Below are 16,127 nucleotides of genomic sequence, written 5' to 3'. Positions count from 1 at the left end.
GAGAAGAGGTGAATGGTAATAAAAGATACTTAATTTTTATTGAGCACCTATTGATGCTGACAACTATAAAGATGTCTAAATATGCTATTATAATTACAATAATCCAATCTTGACCTTTTAGCTTGTGAGGAAATAGATTCAGAATGATTCAATAAATTGTTCAAGTTAATACCCCTATTTAGTGGAAGAGTCAGTCGGTGTTTAAATAAAAATATTTCTGACTCTAAAGCCCATGTTCTTTTGCCATCTGAGCAGAAGAAATGGCATAGAAAAGCCAGAGATGAAAGTACATGACCTGTTTGGGGAATGTCAATTACTGTGGTGTGGCTGAAAGGGAACATTTGGAAATGTAGATGAAATGGTACATCTGACAGAAACAATGGCAAGTTTAAAGGGGCTAAAGCATCTGTGTTTTATTCTGAAAGCTTTTTTTCTTTTTTGAGACAGAGTCTTGCTGTGTCACCCAGGCTGGAGTACAGTGGTGCAATCTCAGCTCACTGCAACCTCCACCTTCCAGGTTGGAGGGATTCTCCTGCCTCAGCCTCCTGAGTAGCTGGGATTACAGGCATGTGCCAAGATGCCTGACTAATTATTATTTTTTTATTTTTAGTAGAGATGGGATTTCACCATGTTGACCAGGCTGGTCTTAAACTCCTGACCTCAGGTGCTACGCTTACTTTGGCCTTCCAAAGTTGCTGAGATTACAGGCATAAGCTACCGTACCTACCCTATTCTGAAAGCTTCTGAGTAGAGACTAGCGTATTCAGAGCTATACTTCAAGTCATTCCTGGGGCAAGATTCAGGGGAAGACTGGGAAAAGAGACTGAGGATGCAAGACCCAGGCACCAGGGAAACGTAAAAGAGGAAAACTGGTTGTCCTTTCTTGATACATTCTTAACGCTCTAAGCTGCATTGTCAATTCCCATGATTTTACCATCATCATGCTAATGATTTCTCAATCTTTATCCCCAGTACTGACCTTTCTTCTCAACTTCCTGTCCTATCGCCACCTGCCTGCTGGATAAATTCTCCTGGATAGCTTGTGGGCATGTCAAACTGAACTCATCAAAAATTTGTTTCTTGAGCCCTCTTCTTCACCTCTGCTAATGAAGTCCCTGTTGACCAGGAAACTTGAAGCCATTCTTAGACTCATGCAAGAGTCACTGAAGACATTCCACTCAGCACAGTTCTTGTAGTCATGCTGACTTTCTCACCATTTGCCAAATACACTAAGACACCTTCATCTACTATCTTTTCTGCCTTCCAAGTATTCCTTCTTCAAGACTCAGCTCCCCCACTTTTACCATTGACTCCCACAGACACAACCAGCTGGTTGATCTTCTGGGCCCATAACACTCCACTATGAAAATGTGTCTGTTTCCATCTTAGCCTCTACCATTTAACTGTCTGACTCATTTTTGCATTACCAGCACCTGGCAGAGTATCTGGAGAACAGTAGGCATGCAACTAAATTTGACAGAATAATTAAATAAATGAATCAGAGATACCGAAGAGGCATTTTGGAATGAAAATTTGAGAGGGCCTGATGTCCAATTAGAGGTATAGATTTAGGAAGAAGGAGCAATCAATAATGACTCTGAATTTTCTGACTTGAATGACTGAGTTCACGATAATATCACCACAGCAAGATACCCCTATCCGTAGAATAGGAATTCTGACCTATAATCAAATTCTTTCTCCATTCTGTTGTTTTGTCACACCTGGTCTTTTGACATCTCTTTCTTACTGGATCTTCAGCCTCTAGTAACTCAACATTAATAATTAATAAGGATGCAAGAGGTAATCTGTATCTCTGCTTACTGCTCAGCTTTGTCATCTGCTAATCACTACCCTCCCATGGCCAACTTCTGGATTACTAGCTATTGTTTTCTGAGTTATGTTTCACTTTCAAACATCTGGACATTGCCTTCAAGGCTGGGGAATTTCCAACTGCTCCATTGCCTGTCATAGAATCTACATCCTCTTGTCCTCTGCACGTCCCTTGGCACACACCTGGAGCCAGTTCTATTATGTGGTATTATATCCCTCTTTGGATCACAACTTTACATCTAACTTTACCAAGAACCATTTCTAGATGAGTCACTATTTTATGGACCACTAGTACAACCCCTAAACATCCCAACAATTTAAATCATCCTTGTAATTAAGTTCTCATAACACATATGAGATGAATTATATCATTTGTATGGTTGGAGCTTCTAGGAATGAATGCATATCTAGATATACATTACCATAATGCTTCTTATATGTTTCTGCTGAAGGTCCTTAAAGGGAAGAGAGAAGAAAATGTATACCTTTCTATTACTGAGGTCACAGGGAGTAGCAGCGAAAAGTACCTGAGGCCAATTGTCCATTTTTTTTAAGTTTCTATTTTATTTTAAATATTTACACTGAATTTGCTCTATTTTATGATATTCTACTTGTTCTAATATAAAAATATCATAAATTCACTCTTAGGTTAAATTATCTAGTGTTCCCTCAGATTTTTGAATAAAAATGAAGCTTCTAGAAAACAAGATAGAGACAATATCAGCCTGAGGCTGACTTATTGGATATTCATTCATTAAGCAAATATTTATGGATGTTTGCCAATACACATTACAAACGCAAAAAAAAAATGGAAAGAAGAGAAATTAATATGTGTTGAGGGTGAACCCTCAGCTAAGCTTCGTGCTAGAGATTTTGATATACATGATCTCATTTATACTCATCACAACACCAAACTGTGGCATTATATTCCTCATTTTCCAGATGAGAAAACAATAGCTCAGAATGATTAGAAATTTGGCCATGATCATATAGCTGGAATGCTGAACCAGTACAGACTTACAACTACTTGACTATAAAGTTCAGGTACTTTCTATGATCTGAGAATGTATGGCACCCAGCAGAGGTGATCAGATAACAGAAATATGCATAGTGCCATATAGCTAAGTGTGATGTGAGGAATTTAGGAGCAGATGTGTGAGATCAGAGAAGACTTCTAGAACAATGGCATTAGAGCTGGGCCTCAGAGAGAGGGCAGGAGTTCAATAGTGCCGGAGTTGGAGCATTCCAAATGAATTGTTCTCCCACAACTAAGAATACATGGAGAGTCTGAGATGTTAGAGGTAAATAATGTAGTTGGCCTGGAACTTAAGCTATAAATGGGAGAACAACGGGGGAAAGGTAGGCAGAAAAAGAAGGGGCCAGATCCTAGCTTAGATGCCAGGAAAATTCGAGTTTCAGAGTTATAGACTGCACAACGTTATTGATGGCTTTTTGAGTAAGGAAACGATTAATTCAAAATAGAGAAATTAGTCTGGCAACACCGAGCAGGGCATTTAGGGTTGTGAGCCAGAGTTACCCTTAAAAACTAAGATGTGGTTGTGGGAATGTGTGGAAGGATGTGGGTGAGACTGTGAAGGCAGATCCGTTAGCGCCTGGTAGCTAGCGCACCTGGAAGAGATAAAAGGAGATGCTAAACGTGATGGTGCAGTTCCCTCAGACAACTGAAGGCACTGTGGGATATTATTAATAGCAATATGGATATCAAGATAAAAAGCTGGGCTAGAGGAGGGGGACGGAAAGGGAGGATGGACTGGCTTCAGACATGGCCAGTTTGGCTGCCTGGAAGACCTTCCTGTCCAACTGTCCAGTGAGTGACTTAAAACAGAGGGGGAAAGCCTGGGTAAAAGGTTGGGGCTGAGCATACATATCTGGCAGTAATCTGCATAAAAGTGATGTCAAAGAGGAGGACAGAGAAAAGAGACAAGGGGTCAATAGCAAAATCAAAACCTCCTATTAAGCAGTTTTGGGAAAAGAAATAGAACCCTGGGATCAAGAAAAAGTAAGCAGAGGGAGAAGAAAAGGTCAGCGGGAAGTTAACAGTGAGATTGAAGAATGTTTCAATTTGCTGATGACAGTTATTGTGATATTTAAAGGAATGTATAGGTGACTGACTTTTTTTTTTTTTTTTTTTTTTTTTTTTGAGATGGAGTTTTGTTCTTGTTACCCAGGCTGGAGTGCAATGGCGTGATCTCGGCTTTCCGCAACCTCCGCTTCCTGGGTTCAGGCAATTCTCCTGCCTCAGCCTCCTGAGTAGCTGGGATTACAGGCATGTGCCACCATGCCCAGCTAATTTTTTCTATTTTTAATAGAAACGGGGTTTCACCATGTCGACCAGGATGGTCTTGATCTCTTGACCTTGTGATCCACCCACCTCGGCCTCCCAAAGTGCTGGGATTACAGGCGTGAGTCAAAGAGAATTCTCACCGTGAAGGGAAGGCTTAGAGAAGCAGGATTCGCGGTTAAGCAATGGGCTTATTTTGCTGTTCATGTTTTTAGTTAAAATATAGGAGACAATATCATGTCTTAGAATGAGCCTTTCATCCTCTGGTCCATTCTTCCACTACCATCTCTTTCAGAGGTAGTGTACCAACATGATGATGATTATGACCATGAAGAAAAGGGCACAGAGGAAGAAGCAGTGCAAAAGAAAGACCATGAGACACAGAGAGGTTTCTGAGGGCAGCATCATTCTCCTGTACGGAACTCAGCCTTCTAAACAACAGCTTGGCCCAATAATGCTATACCCTTCAACAAGGATCTGTCCTCAGGCTTGGTTATGCTTGAATGAGAACCTGTCACTTTGTCATTTGAGGAGAATAGGATAGCCAAGTAGACTTTTGAGTTAGGTAGTCCTCTGTTCAAATCTTGGCTCTTCTGCTTACTGACTGCATGTTGATGGGAGCCAAGTCTCTGTTCCCATGTTTGTAAAGAGGTGTTAATATACATCAGACACAGTATTCATTTTTTAGAATAAAATTAAAACAAATACCTAAGTAAAAAGCCAAACATGTAGTAAGTATTCAATAAATAATCATTCCTTAAAATTTTTTATGAGGAGGCTGAAAGGGGACAGCACTCCAGGTAAGGTGACACAGGGAAGAGAGGATCATCCTTAGAAAGGCTGAGGTAACTGCTGAGAAGTGAAGAAAGGAGACACACATACATCTATTGTGAAGAAATGGAGGTGGTAATAGCTGTCACATAAAGAAGGGAAAAAAATAAAAACTACAGGGCATGGGTTTTTTTTTTTTACAAAAATAGGAGGAGGTATATTTATCTCCTAAGGTTAATGGAGTATCCTCTCAGCCTCTTCCCCAATCCCTGAATTGTACAACATCTTCCTTGATTACATCTCAATTTTGCTTTCCCCATCTAATTGAGACCTTAAAGAGAAGACTCTTGGATCTCTGTTTCCTTCTAGCAAATCTCTACTCAGCACTGTGCAATCCATTCTACCTGAATTCACCAAAGCTTCCTAAACAGGAAATCAGAAGGCTTTTTCAGGTCATGTTTCTGGCCTTCTCTGCTTGGACAGAGTTGATAACGAATTCATTTCTTTCCAGAGCTGTTTTCTCTTCTCTCTTCCACGTGCCACCCCTTCCTGGTTCTCCTCACACCATACTGACTTGGTGATCTGACTTTTTGGTGTGTGCTCCTCTTTCTCTCCTAACTCTTCAAAGGTGGGGCTTTCCACTTACAGTCTCTCTCCTTCTCTTCTCAGACACCCTCCTCCAGATTCCACTATCACATATGGGCTGAGGATTCCCCAGTTACAGTTTCCAGTGAAGACTCAACCTCTGAGGCTCAGACTCATGTATTTAGCTGTGCTGTGTCCTCCTGGGGTGGGTCAGTACACACCTCAACTTCAGGATTCTCAAAGTTAAACTCAGCATATTCCTACCTAAAATTGTTTTTTTCATCTATTCTTAAGCTCAATCACTGTGATATTACCATCCACTCAGGCGCCCAAGCTTTCTTTCATGTCCTTTCCTAACTATCAAGATTTAAAGATTTGATCACCTAAATATTTCTCGACTCTGCCTTCTACCCTGAATACTGTCACCACTAACTCTCTTGCTTTTGTTACCTTTCGCTTGGACTGCGGTAGTAACCTCCTACCTGATGACTCTGCTTCTGGTACTGTTTCCTGATGCATGACCTCCCAAAGTGGCCACAGTGCTCTAAAGCAACAAAATAGACCCTGAACTCTTCGACTTAAAAATCTTTAATGGTTCATCTTCCCCTGTAAGTTCAGATGATAAAGTCCAAGCTGCCTTGGCATGCCCTGCTCTGAACTTTGTGTGAGCAACACTTAGCTGCTTTAGAGTAAGTAAAGACCGTTGTACTGTTCTTCCACCTCCACGACTGCTTATCCTAGCCTTTCTGTTTGTATTCACTTTTATCTGGTAACCTCCCTTTCATCTTTTACCACCAGCTCAGTCACCGTCTCTTCTAAAAGGCTTTCCTGACTCTTCTTTCACACTCCCTACCCCACTGTGGAGAGGCATCCCTCTTCTGGTACCTGCAGCTTTCTGTTTACCCTTTCCTTCAATGCATGAGATAGCAAGGCTATTTGTTGTGTTTGTATCCCACAATAGATCATGAACACCCCAAAACAGGGAATGGCTACTTTATATTTGTTTCCACTGACTATAGCATATTATTTCACATTATCACCTGGTATACCTACAACTGTTGGAGGAAGGTTGAAAAGGTTTGGAGAGCCATTGAGGTGGATGAGACACTCAACAATAGTTGAACCAAGGAGAGAATGACATGTACTCAGGGCCCAATTTGTTACATAAAGTTGTAGTGAGGCCCTTAGGCCTTTTTTGTGACTATTACCAAAAGATTATTTTCAGTCTCATGTAGAAACATGGAGGGTGAACATAACCTAGAGAGGGTGATCATCCAAAGAGGAGGATAGATTCTAGGGTGACAAGAGACCAGCTACAAAGACAACTGAAGCCAGAAAGAGGTGATGAGTACAGAGAAGAGGGCAGAGCTGAGGGGGATGATGAGGACAATGAGAAAGGAGAAGGCTAGGTGCACTGAGGGAGATGATGAGAGAAGGGCAGGGAAGTTGGGTGGGTGGGTGTGTGTGTGTGTGTGTGTGTGTGTGTGTAAGACAGAGAGAGAAAGAATTTAAAAACTGAGAGAAGGGGTGGGCACAGAGGCTTACACTTGCAGTCCCAGCACTTTGGGAGGCTGAGGTGGGTGGATCACCTGAGGTTAGAAGTTCAAGATCAGCCTGGCCAACATGGCAAAACCCTGGCTCTACTGAAAATACAAAAATTAGCGAGGCATGGTGGCATGCACCTGTAGTCTCAGCTACTCGGGAGGCTGAAGCAGAATTGCTGGAACCCGGGAAGCAGATGTTGCAGTGAGCCGAGATTGCACCACTGCACTCCAGCCTGGGCGACAGAGTGAAACTGTCAATAAATAAATAAACAAACAAAAATTTCAAAAAGCTGAGAGAAGGCTCAGTTCAGAATCCAAAACAGAGTGATGCCAGTGAGTAGAAGTTCAAGCTGCTGGAAAATCATCTTCAGATTCATTTTCTGACAAAATTAAATATAATTCTGTTGTGTAATAAATATGTTATTGTGATTAAAAACCTGTCTGCCAGTTGGTGAAATCTTTTGGCATTTTGCATCATATTCTACAGTCAGAGAATCATGTAAATTGCAGAAGTAATGACAGGATACCTTTGGGGTATAATTCTTCTCTCTATTTATAGAAGCAGAGAATTCCAGTCTCATGCTCTGTTACATAATTTGAATTTTATCCAGCCTTCATTTTGAAATAATTTTTCCAAAAGCATGAAAAATAAAAATCCCTCTAGCCCCTCTTTCCTGCAAACAGTTTACTCAACTATTATTTTAGCATCTGCAGAACACTTACCACAGATGAAGCAAGTTGTCTTTAGAATTTCTTCTTTTTTCTGTTTTTCACTTCTGAGATCAGCAAAAGTGTCGATGATAACACCAAAAATCAAGTTCAGAACGATAATGATAACAATGAAATAAAAAAGAAGGTCATAAACCACTCGGGCAGCAAACAAGGGTTCCTGAAATAAAAATTTTAAAATATATGTGTGTGTGTATATATATATGTGTGTGTGTGTGTGTGTCTATACACACACACACACACATATACTTTCAAGCCATATTGATTGAGCACACTGTCTAGCATAGCGAGTACACTCAATAAATGTTTGTGAAATGAATATAAATAGTATCCCAAGTTGGAAAAATAAGGTTCACTTTCAATCTATAAGTGTTGTAAGAAAAACTCCCTAGCCTATTTCCAGAACCACTTACATTTCTCTAGGACTAACGCACATCTTTCAGGCAGTGGTGGGACTCACTTTCTTTAGAAGAGACTTTATTATGCCATTCTGCTAAATGCATTTTAGCACAGTGGTCTCCTATTCCAGACATTACAGAAAAGGTAGTTAAATTTCAATTCCTACGGTCAGTGATAAGGGAACCACGGAGGACCTAATGATTTATCAATTTCTGGAGTAGGCTTCATTCCTGGCCATTCAGGGTTAAGTATATACAGCTTCTTCTTATTTCTACCTGATGAGCCATATTAAAATGCAAATTAGAGGCCATGCAATCCAGTTTTTTCACACAAGAGGAACCTGAGGTTAAGAGGTTAGACGACTTGATAATATGATACAATTGGCCTGAGCAGAGCTAAGATTCTTCAAGCTCCTGGCCTGGCACTTGAGATTTTGCAGTTATTGATAAATGTTTCCACTTTACCATTTTAATATGTGAAATCCTGTTAGAATTTGCTCAAATGTTATATTCATCACGGATAAATGATGGAGACTATTCCTATGCGGAAGAAAAGAATAAATCGTCATGCCTGAGAAAACTGATAGGCAAGAGGCAACCTCGCTTCTGTTATTTATGTAACAATCAACTCCTATATAAAGTTAGCAGTCATGATTTTATTGCTGTAATACAATACACAGGTTAACTTGGAAACATTTCACCACTTTACTAACACACAAAGACTCGTAGTACATTAACTGTTTCTATGTAATCCTAGCGTACAATTAATTGGCTTTAACAGCCACAGTTATACTCTTAAAGTAAATGGTACAATATATTATCCTGAAAACCAAAACCAAATTATAAATACTGTGAAGAAAGGTTTTAAAAAAAGATGTGCTTCTTGAAAAAATACTTTTACTTTGGCTTACATCTTTCGACGGCCTTCTTAGCACATCCCCCACGCCGCCGCCATTCCTGAGGCCCTGGTTCAACACAGTAACAATGCACATAAGAAGAGTGTCACATGTCCTTTCAATTCCATCTTCATACTCTTCATCAGCTATAAAAACACATAAAAATATACAATATAAAATTCTGTAAAAATATAGAAAATAAAATACACATAAAACGAAATATACATAAGTATAGATACATATATATGTATCTATATTTATAGATACATATACATATACAAAAAATATACATAAATATACATAAAAGATATATACAAATATATAAAAATATAATATTAAAAACAGTGTAGCAAACTCACATTTTAAAAAATATACCATTATCTATTTCCAAAGGGCTATTTCTAATTGTGCCATGACACAACTTTTGGAAGTCACACATCCTCTGTCCCATACGTGGCAGCACATGACTGACACAAAATGATGAAACCACATATATAATGTTCTCCCATATTTTTGTTCTTCTATAGGTGAAAAAATAGCAGGACGAAAAGCACAAAACATAAGGCTCACATTCATTGTGCTTGTTATGGTGGAAAGAGATTGTGGTGAAAACTGGAAACACAGCCATGTCCCCCAGGAGGCAAAAGTACTGCAGGGGAAAGAGAATGAACAAGGAAGATTGCCTGGCTTCCAATTCTGCTCTGTTTCCATACTGGGACTTGGGCAAGTTCCTGAACCTCAGGATCCTCATCTGTAAAATAGGGAGGGCTGTCTGGGGATTATACTCTTCAAAGGGTTGTTTAAGAATTACATTTAGGGGTCTAGGGGTGGTGGTTCATGCCTGTAATCCCAGCATGTTGGGAGGTTGAGACAGGCAGATCATAGGAGTTTGAGACCAGCCTGGCCAACATGGAGAAACCCCATCTCTACTAAAAATACAAAAATTAGCTAGGCATGGTGGTGGACGCCTGTAATCCCAGCTACTAGGGAGGCTGAGTCAGGAGAATCACTTGAACCTGGGAGGTGGAGGTTGCAATGAGCCGAGATCATGCCACTGCACTCCAGCCTGGGCAACAGAGCAAGACTCAATCTCAAAAAAAAAAAAAAAAGAAAAATACACTTAGGGTATGTAAAATATTATACTTAGCACAGGGATTGGCACACAAACAATAGTTGCTTAAGAATTGGGGCAGATATTATTTCATTATTGCAGTTAAGTATCTAAGCTTTTTTGAGGACCAACCTGGAGCTCTTGATAAGCACAACATATTTATGTGAAAAACTCTATTTAGGGATAAAGGGGGAAAGAGAAAAAGATACAATGTGACAGAAAAAAATCACTATTCTTATTTTGTTTAGAATTATTGGAATCTAACTTGAAACATAATTTCTTAGTCACTTAAAATTGTGAAAAAATCATACTAAGTTAAATATTAGAATCAGAAATCCCTAACATTGGCAAATAACCAGAAATGCATTTTTCTCACTACAAGGTTAAAGAATCACAGGGGTGTAAATTTTGGGATTGTGTAGCCACAGTATGCATGTCAAGGCATGAGCATAAAAACAACAAAAATTCAGTCCAACTTTATCTACATGCTTCATATCAACAGCGCCTTTGGTACTGTGTTATGAAAAGGCTAATTTTCCTCGTCTGAGCTGACTTTATTTTAAAATCCTACAGATAAGGGATCCTGATATTTTTACTTTCTTTGGAGTGGCTTCCTTCTAAAACATGCTGGGATACACCTTGAGAGGAGAGCCGAAGTCAGAGATGAAGGAGAGAGTGCAAAATGCAGCATCAGAGACATCGGCAGAATCTGCGCTTGGTTATTTACCTTACTGGTTATTTAGCGCTGAGTCCAAGGCACATTCTGATATAAAAAGGAGGAGAACTAGAACTCCTTTTGGAGGAAGAAGAAATGGGGAAGAGGTAGGGCCTGTGGTGAGAGCAATCAGAGCAGCAGTGCAGACAAGGAAGCCAGACCAAGGGTAGGGGAAGCTCAGTCTGGAATGCACTAGTGAGGTCCCCACACACACAGCAGTAGACGCCAACATGATGGCTGACAAGAATATAAGGACAAAGAGTCAGAAATGCGTAAGAGAGCAAAAGGAGCTTTTAAGGAGAAAATCATTTTCTAATAACCAAATCAGGTGGAATATGTCTACATGCTACTTTGCCACAGCTGGACTTTCCATCACTACCATCCATCTAGTGTCATGAACTGCTTTTATTTATTCATTCAGAAACTACCTGGTCATGTCACAACAAGTGTTTGCTAAAGGCTTACTAAGTGCCAGATTAATCGGCACATAAAAGCTACAGGAGAGAGCTCCTACCTCTCTCCAAGAATTTGGAAATAAGGTGGTTCTCTAAGAAGTGAGCTTAGTAAAATCCGTACACAATTCATGTGATTAACCACTGTGAAATAAAATGAATTGGCTGAAAATCTATAATGAGAGAATTGGTTTTCTGTGTGGCATGTAAATGGGAGGAGAACACCCCAGTCAGGTCAGTGCCAGCAATCATCCTGCCCAAAATAATCAGTATACAGGCATGCTGATTTTACAGAGAAGCGTCTATGCCCTCAGTTAATAAGGTTCTACCTTCATGAGATGCAGCCACTCTCAATATGATGAGCCAAGTTCCCAGGCATCCAGCCTCAAAGTCAGGCTCTGAGTCATGGTAATTCACCTAGTAAATGCCACCTTGTGGTTACCTCTGTAATCAACTGGCCTTACCCATACCATATCTGCCTCCTTTCAATACACCAACAGCTGCTGGACAAGGTGCTAGGAAAATTGGGGAGAAATATGGAAGTGTCCCGTCTGTAGAAAATTTATGGTCCCTAGGAAGGGTGGGTCAGCAGCTGAACAAAGGCAGTGCAGTATCACAGGATGGTGTGGAGGCATAACAGATGCACATCTCACACAGGGCAGGTATTGGTATCCTGAAGGGGGTATCACCTGAGTTGGATTTTCAAAGAGGGTCATGATTGGCCAGTAAAATCAATGACGGAAGACATTCCAGGCAGATAATATGGGATGAGCAAAGACAAACAGGCAAAAAAATATGTGGGGTGTTTTGGAAAGCTTAGGGAAGATGGGAATGACTGGGCCTTTGGTGAATGCAGAAGGGTGTGGGAGGTGTGTGAAGAAGAGACACAGTAGGGCACCAGATCATGATGAGACTCATATATCAAGCTGAAGAATTTAAACTTAATCCTGAAATTAGGGGGCGGCACTAGAAGACTTTCAACAGGATAAGGTAGCTTTCCAGCTAGTTGGTGAAATAGTACAAGATAAAACATGTACAAGACACATTAGCTTGCGGTAAAAGACACAGAAGTGGAAGCCAGGCACAGTGGTGCATGTGTGTAGGCCCAGCTACTCAGGAGGCTGAAGTGGGAGGGTCACTTGAGCCCAAAAGTTTGAGGCTGCAGTGAGTTATAATCACACCAGTGCACTCCAGCTTGTGTGACAGAGAGACTCTGTCTCTAAAAAACCAAGCAAACAAACAAAAATGCAGAAGTAGCAGTGATGCAAAGATATAGAAATAGGGAGAGAAACTGTACACTGAGAATTAGAGGGGAGTTCCTCTAATTAATGTAGACTCTAAATTAAGTAGTAGAATCGAGTTTGCCTTGAGTAGTCAATGTACTAAGACTTGACCATAAAGGCATTTCACATGCAATGGACAGAAAGCCCCTGAGGTAGAAAAATATATGCTTGTATGATGAACACCAAATAAACCAGTAAATATGGATGAGAGGAGTCAAAGACGAAGCAGGAGCAATAAACTGGGAGCTCTCTGTGAAGCTGTAGGGAGTTTGGATTTTATTGGGCAAGTAATGGAGCATCATGGAAAGCCTAAGTTAGGGGTAGGGGAGGAAATATTCAAGGCAGCGACTTCTGACAAATAGTCTAATGGTGATATACTGGATGAATTGAAGAGGAAAGAATGACTGGAGGTGGAAAGACCACTTAGGAGTCAGTTGCAATAATTCAGGCATGATGTGCTATAAGCCTCAACCAAGGTAATGGCAGAGAAGAGGCAAAGGATGAATGAAAGGAAGTTGACAGGGCTGTAGGCAGGAGGGAGAAGGCAGCATTAAATACCACTCTGAGGCCTCCCAGCCATGGATGACTTAGGAAAAGGATGGCCCCACTAGACCATAGAAATAGACCATTAAGAAGGAAGAACTGGATGTAGGGTGTTTTGATGAAGGCAAAGAAAGCATCTCAATGATTTGTATGTTTATAAGATGAGAAGACTAGAAAACATTTTTAAAAGTCAGAGAGGACAAGAGAGTTCAGAGGATACTGTGATCCAAATTAAGAAAGACAACAATTTTAAAGATGTCAAAATTGCAGAATAGTCAAAGGCAAAGAGAAGCAAAAAAGTCACTGGATTAAACAATGGGATCATCAGGAAACAGTAGGAAGAAGGCAAATAGCAGAGAAAAAGCAGTGCAGAAATTAAAGGAGAGAGGGTCGGTCAATTGTTTGAGAGAAATTTGGTACTGAACGAAGGAGACTGCTAGCATACGAGTTTCGGGGAAAAAGAGAACCCAGAGGAAAGTTGACTGAGGACCCAAAATGTGTGTAGGAAGAGCGAGAGAGAACAGATGGTGACAAGGAAAATATTTCAGACGTAAGAACAATGGTCCAGCTGATGATGGTCAGGAAGTAATGATAAATATCGGGCTAGTTATAAAAGAAGGGAGAGGCCCGGGCACAGTAGCTCATGCCTGTAATCCCAGCACTCTGGGAGGCCAAGGCGGACAGATCACCTGAGGTCAGGAGTTAGAGATACTGGCCAACATGGTGAAACCTCATCTCTATTAAAAATACAAAAATTAGCTGGGCGTGGTGGCTCAATCCTGTAATCCCAGCTACTCAGGAGGCTGAGGTAGGATAATCACCTGAACCCGGGAGGTGGAGGCTGCAGTAAGCCAAGATTGTGCCATTGCACTCCAGCCTGGGCAACAAGATGGAAACTCCGTCTCACAAAGAAAAAAAAAAAAGAAGGTCAAGAGCATGTGGCTTACAAACAAAAGGAAAGAATTAGTGAAAATAGACTTTTAATGTGGAGACATTTAAAAGAATTAAATATATACCTATGAAGAACTTAGAACAGTGCTTGGAGTATAGTTAGGACTCAATACATTCTAGCTACCATAATTATCATTACTGAGAGATGGTGATTAAGTCTTATGAAAATTTTTGATTTTAAAACAATCAACAAATTCTATACTTGAATTCTTTGAGGTTAAATAATCCTCATTTTCAATTGACTAGTAAAATACTCATTTTTTTTCTTAATTTATAATATAAATAAAATGTTTCATATGATAGAAAGAATAAAAACATTTTATTGGCTCTGAAATAGTTCACTCTAATCTGAGGTGTTATTAATCTATAAATTTAAAAATACATTGGCCTTGCTTGAATAATGGTATTTAATAATGTTATATTTTTCTGCTTTAATAATTAAATTATTCAGTGTTTGCCATGGTTTCTTAGAAAACAAGAGATTGTCACTGAGACATGTTTGAAAGTTGAGTGCAACTGAACACCTCTTGTAGGTGAATCACCTGAAGTCAGGAGTTTGAGACCAGCCTGGCCAACATGGCAAAACCGCACTCTAATAAAAACACAAAAATTAGCCAGGTGTGATGGTGCATGCCTGTAATCCAAGCTACTTCTGAAGGCTAAGACAAGAGAATCATTTGAACCCAGGAAGTGGAGGTTGTAATGAGCTGAGATCACACGACTGCACTCCAGCCTGGATGACAGAGCGAGACTCCATTTCAAAAAAAATAAAGAAAAAAAACCCTCTTGCTTGTTATTCTTAAGCTTTAATTATAATTAATTCACTGTGGAAATGCTGATTTTAAAAATTTCAACTACATCCAAAATGTCAGTACTGCTGGAAAAATAAATAAATAAAAAGAAATACAAATTTTAACAAGAAAAAATTTTAAAACACTGAGAACCCAGTGGGAAGCCAAAATGTAGAATGCATTAAGGCTGGTTTCTGGTATTCATCAATCTCTTCTATTAAAGTAAAATACCCAAACATATTAAATTTGAATTATTCATAAATGTTAAGTGTCTGTGAACTTCTTCCTTTTTTTCTGTATATTCAAATGATTTTTTACTTATAAAATAATTGTAATTGTATTTTGTAAATTGTTGCAAAAAGGCCTTGCTTTTTTTAAAGGTGAATATTTTTGTTCAGGAACCAGGGAGGTCTGCAGCAAATGAAATATGAGGGTTTTTCTCCTTTTTTAAAAAAAACACAGTTGGTTGCCAGTTACCGTGTGATTTTTTTGCGGCTGGGACAATGATCTTCCCTGCATCCACAGGAGCCCTTCGAGGGAGCTGGCCACTCTGCCTCCCAGTCACCATGAGGCTTGTTATTAAGCTACTGTGTATGTCTGTGCCTTTTGTAATGTGGACCTGCTGTCCATAAGGTAACAAACTAAGGCTGTCACAGATGCACACTAGGGTTTGCAAGTTAAAATTTAATCCTGGTCTTAGACATAGAAGTTATTTTTAAATTTAAGTGACACATGCTGCACAACAAACCCCAGGTTCTAGCTTTCACTCTACTTTTGCAGTTAACTACATGCAGTCAAAATTTAAAGGTGGCAAAGGCCAGCGGATCAAATCCATGACATTTTCAAACAGATGAATTTTATCACTTACAATGTCAAATGCAAAGAGTGTATCAAAGAAAGAGTAGATTAATACAGGCATTCCTGTATTTTTATTACTGATGTAGGAATACTCCCTAATGGTGAAAAGCCATTGCCACCATCTCTGGCTCCCAGTAGTATCTGACACACCTCCAGAGATGAAACTCCTCCACTTTCCAGATGGAATCCTTGCTTTCCTCCCCACTCTGGCAGCTATCCTTACAAAATCGTCTCCACCTCTTCCCCCAACTCCTAGCCCTGTTGCAGCCTAAAAGATGGAGACTTTGCCCCAATGTGCCTGAGAGGAAGAAGGCACCATTTGCCCACAGAAAGGAGAAATGATGATCTTTGTGTAATATATTAGGTGA

The 16,127-nt window shown here is 39.9% G+C and overlaps 1 protein-coding gene across 6 annotated transcripts in view; it reads right to left on the bottom strand.

The window, feature by feature from the left end:
• The window catches only part of ITPR2 (inositol 1,4,5-trisphosphate receptor type 2), a 492,164-nt gene that overhangs the window by 51,050 nt on the left and 424,987 nt on the right, over nt 1-16,127 (bottom strand). For all 6 annotated transcript variants that reach the window (XM_032284102.1, XM_032284097.1, XM_032284122.1 and 3 more), the window contains 2 exons: nt 9,071-9,201; nt 7,756-7,921 (listed from right to left, as the gene is read on the bottom strand). In XM_032284102.1, coding sequence (XP_032139993.1) covers nt 7,756-7,921; nt 9,071-9,201 — 297 coding nt within the window. The remainder of the gene's footprint in view (nt 1-7,755; nt 7,922-9,070; nt 9,202-16,127) is intronic.

The sequence above is a fragment of the Sapajus apella genome, unplaced genomic scaffold, assembly GCF_009761245.1.
Source record: "Sapajus apella isolate SASKATOON/1434 unplaced genomic scaffold, GSC_monkey_1.0 scaffold2, whole genome shotgun sequence".
Taxonomy (NCBI): domain Eukaryota; kingdom Metazoa; phylum Chordata; class Mammalia; order Primates; family Cebidae; genus Sapajus; species Sapajus apella.
This window is presented reverse-complemented; position numbering and strand designations above follow the sequence as displayed.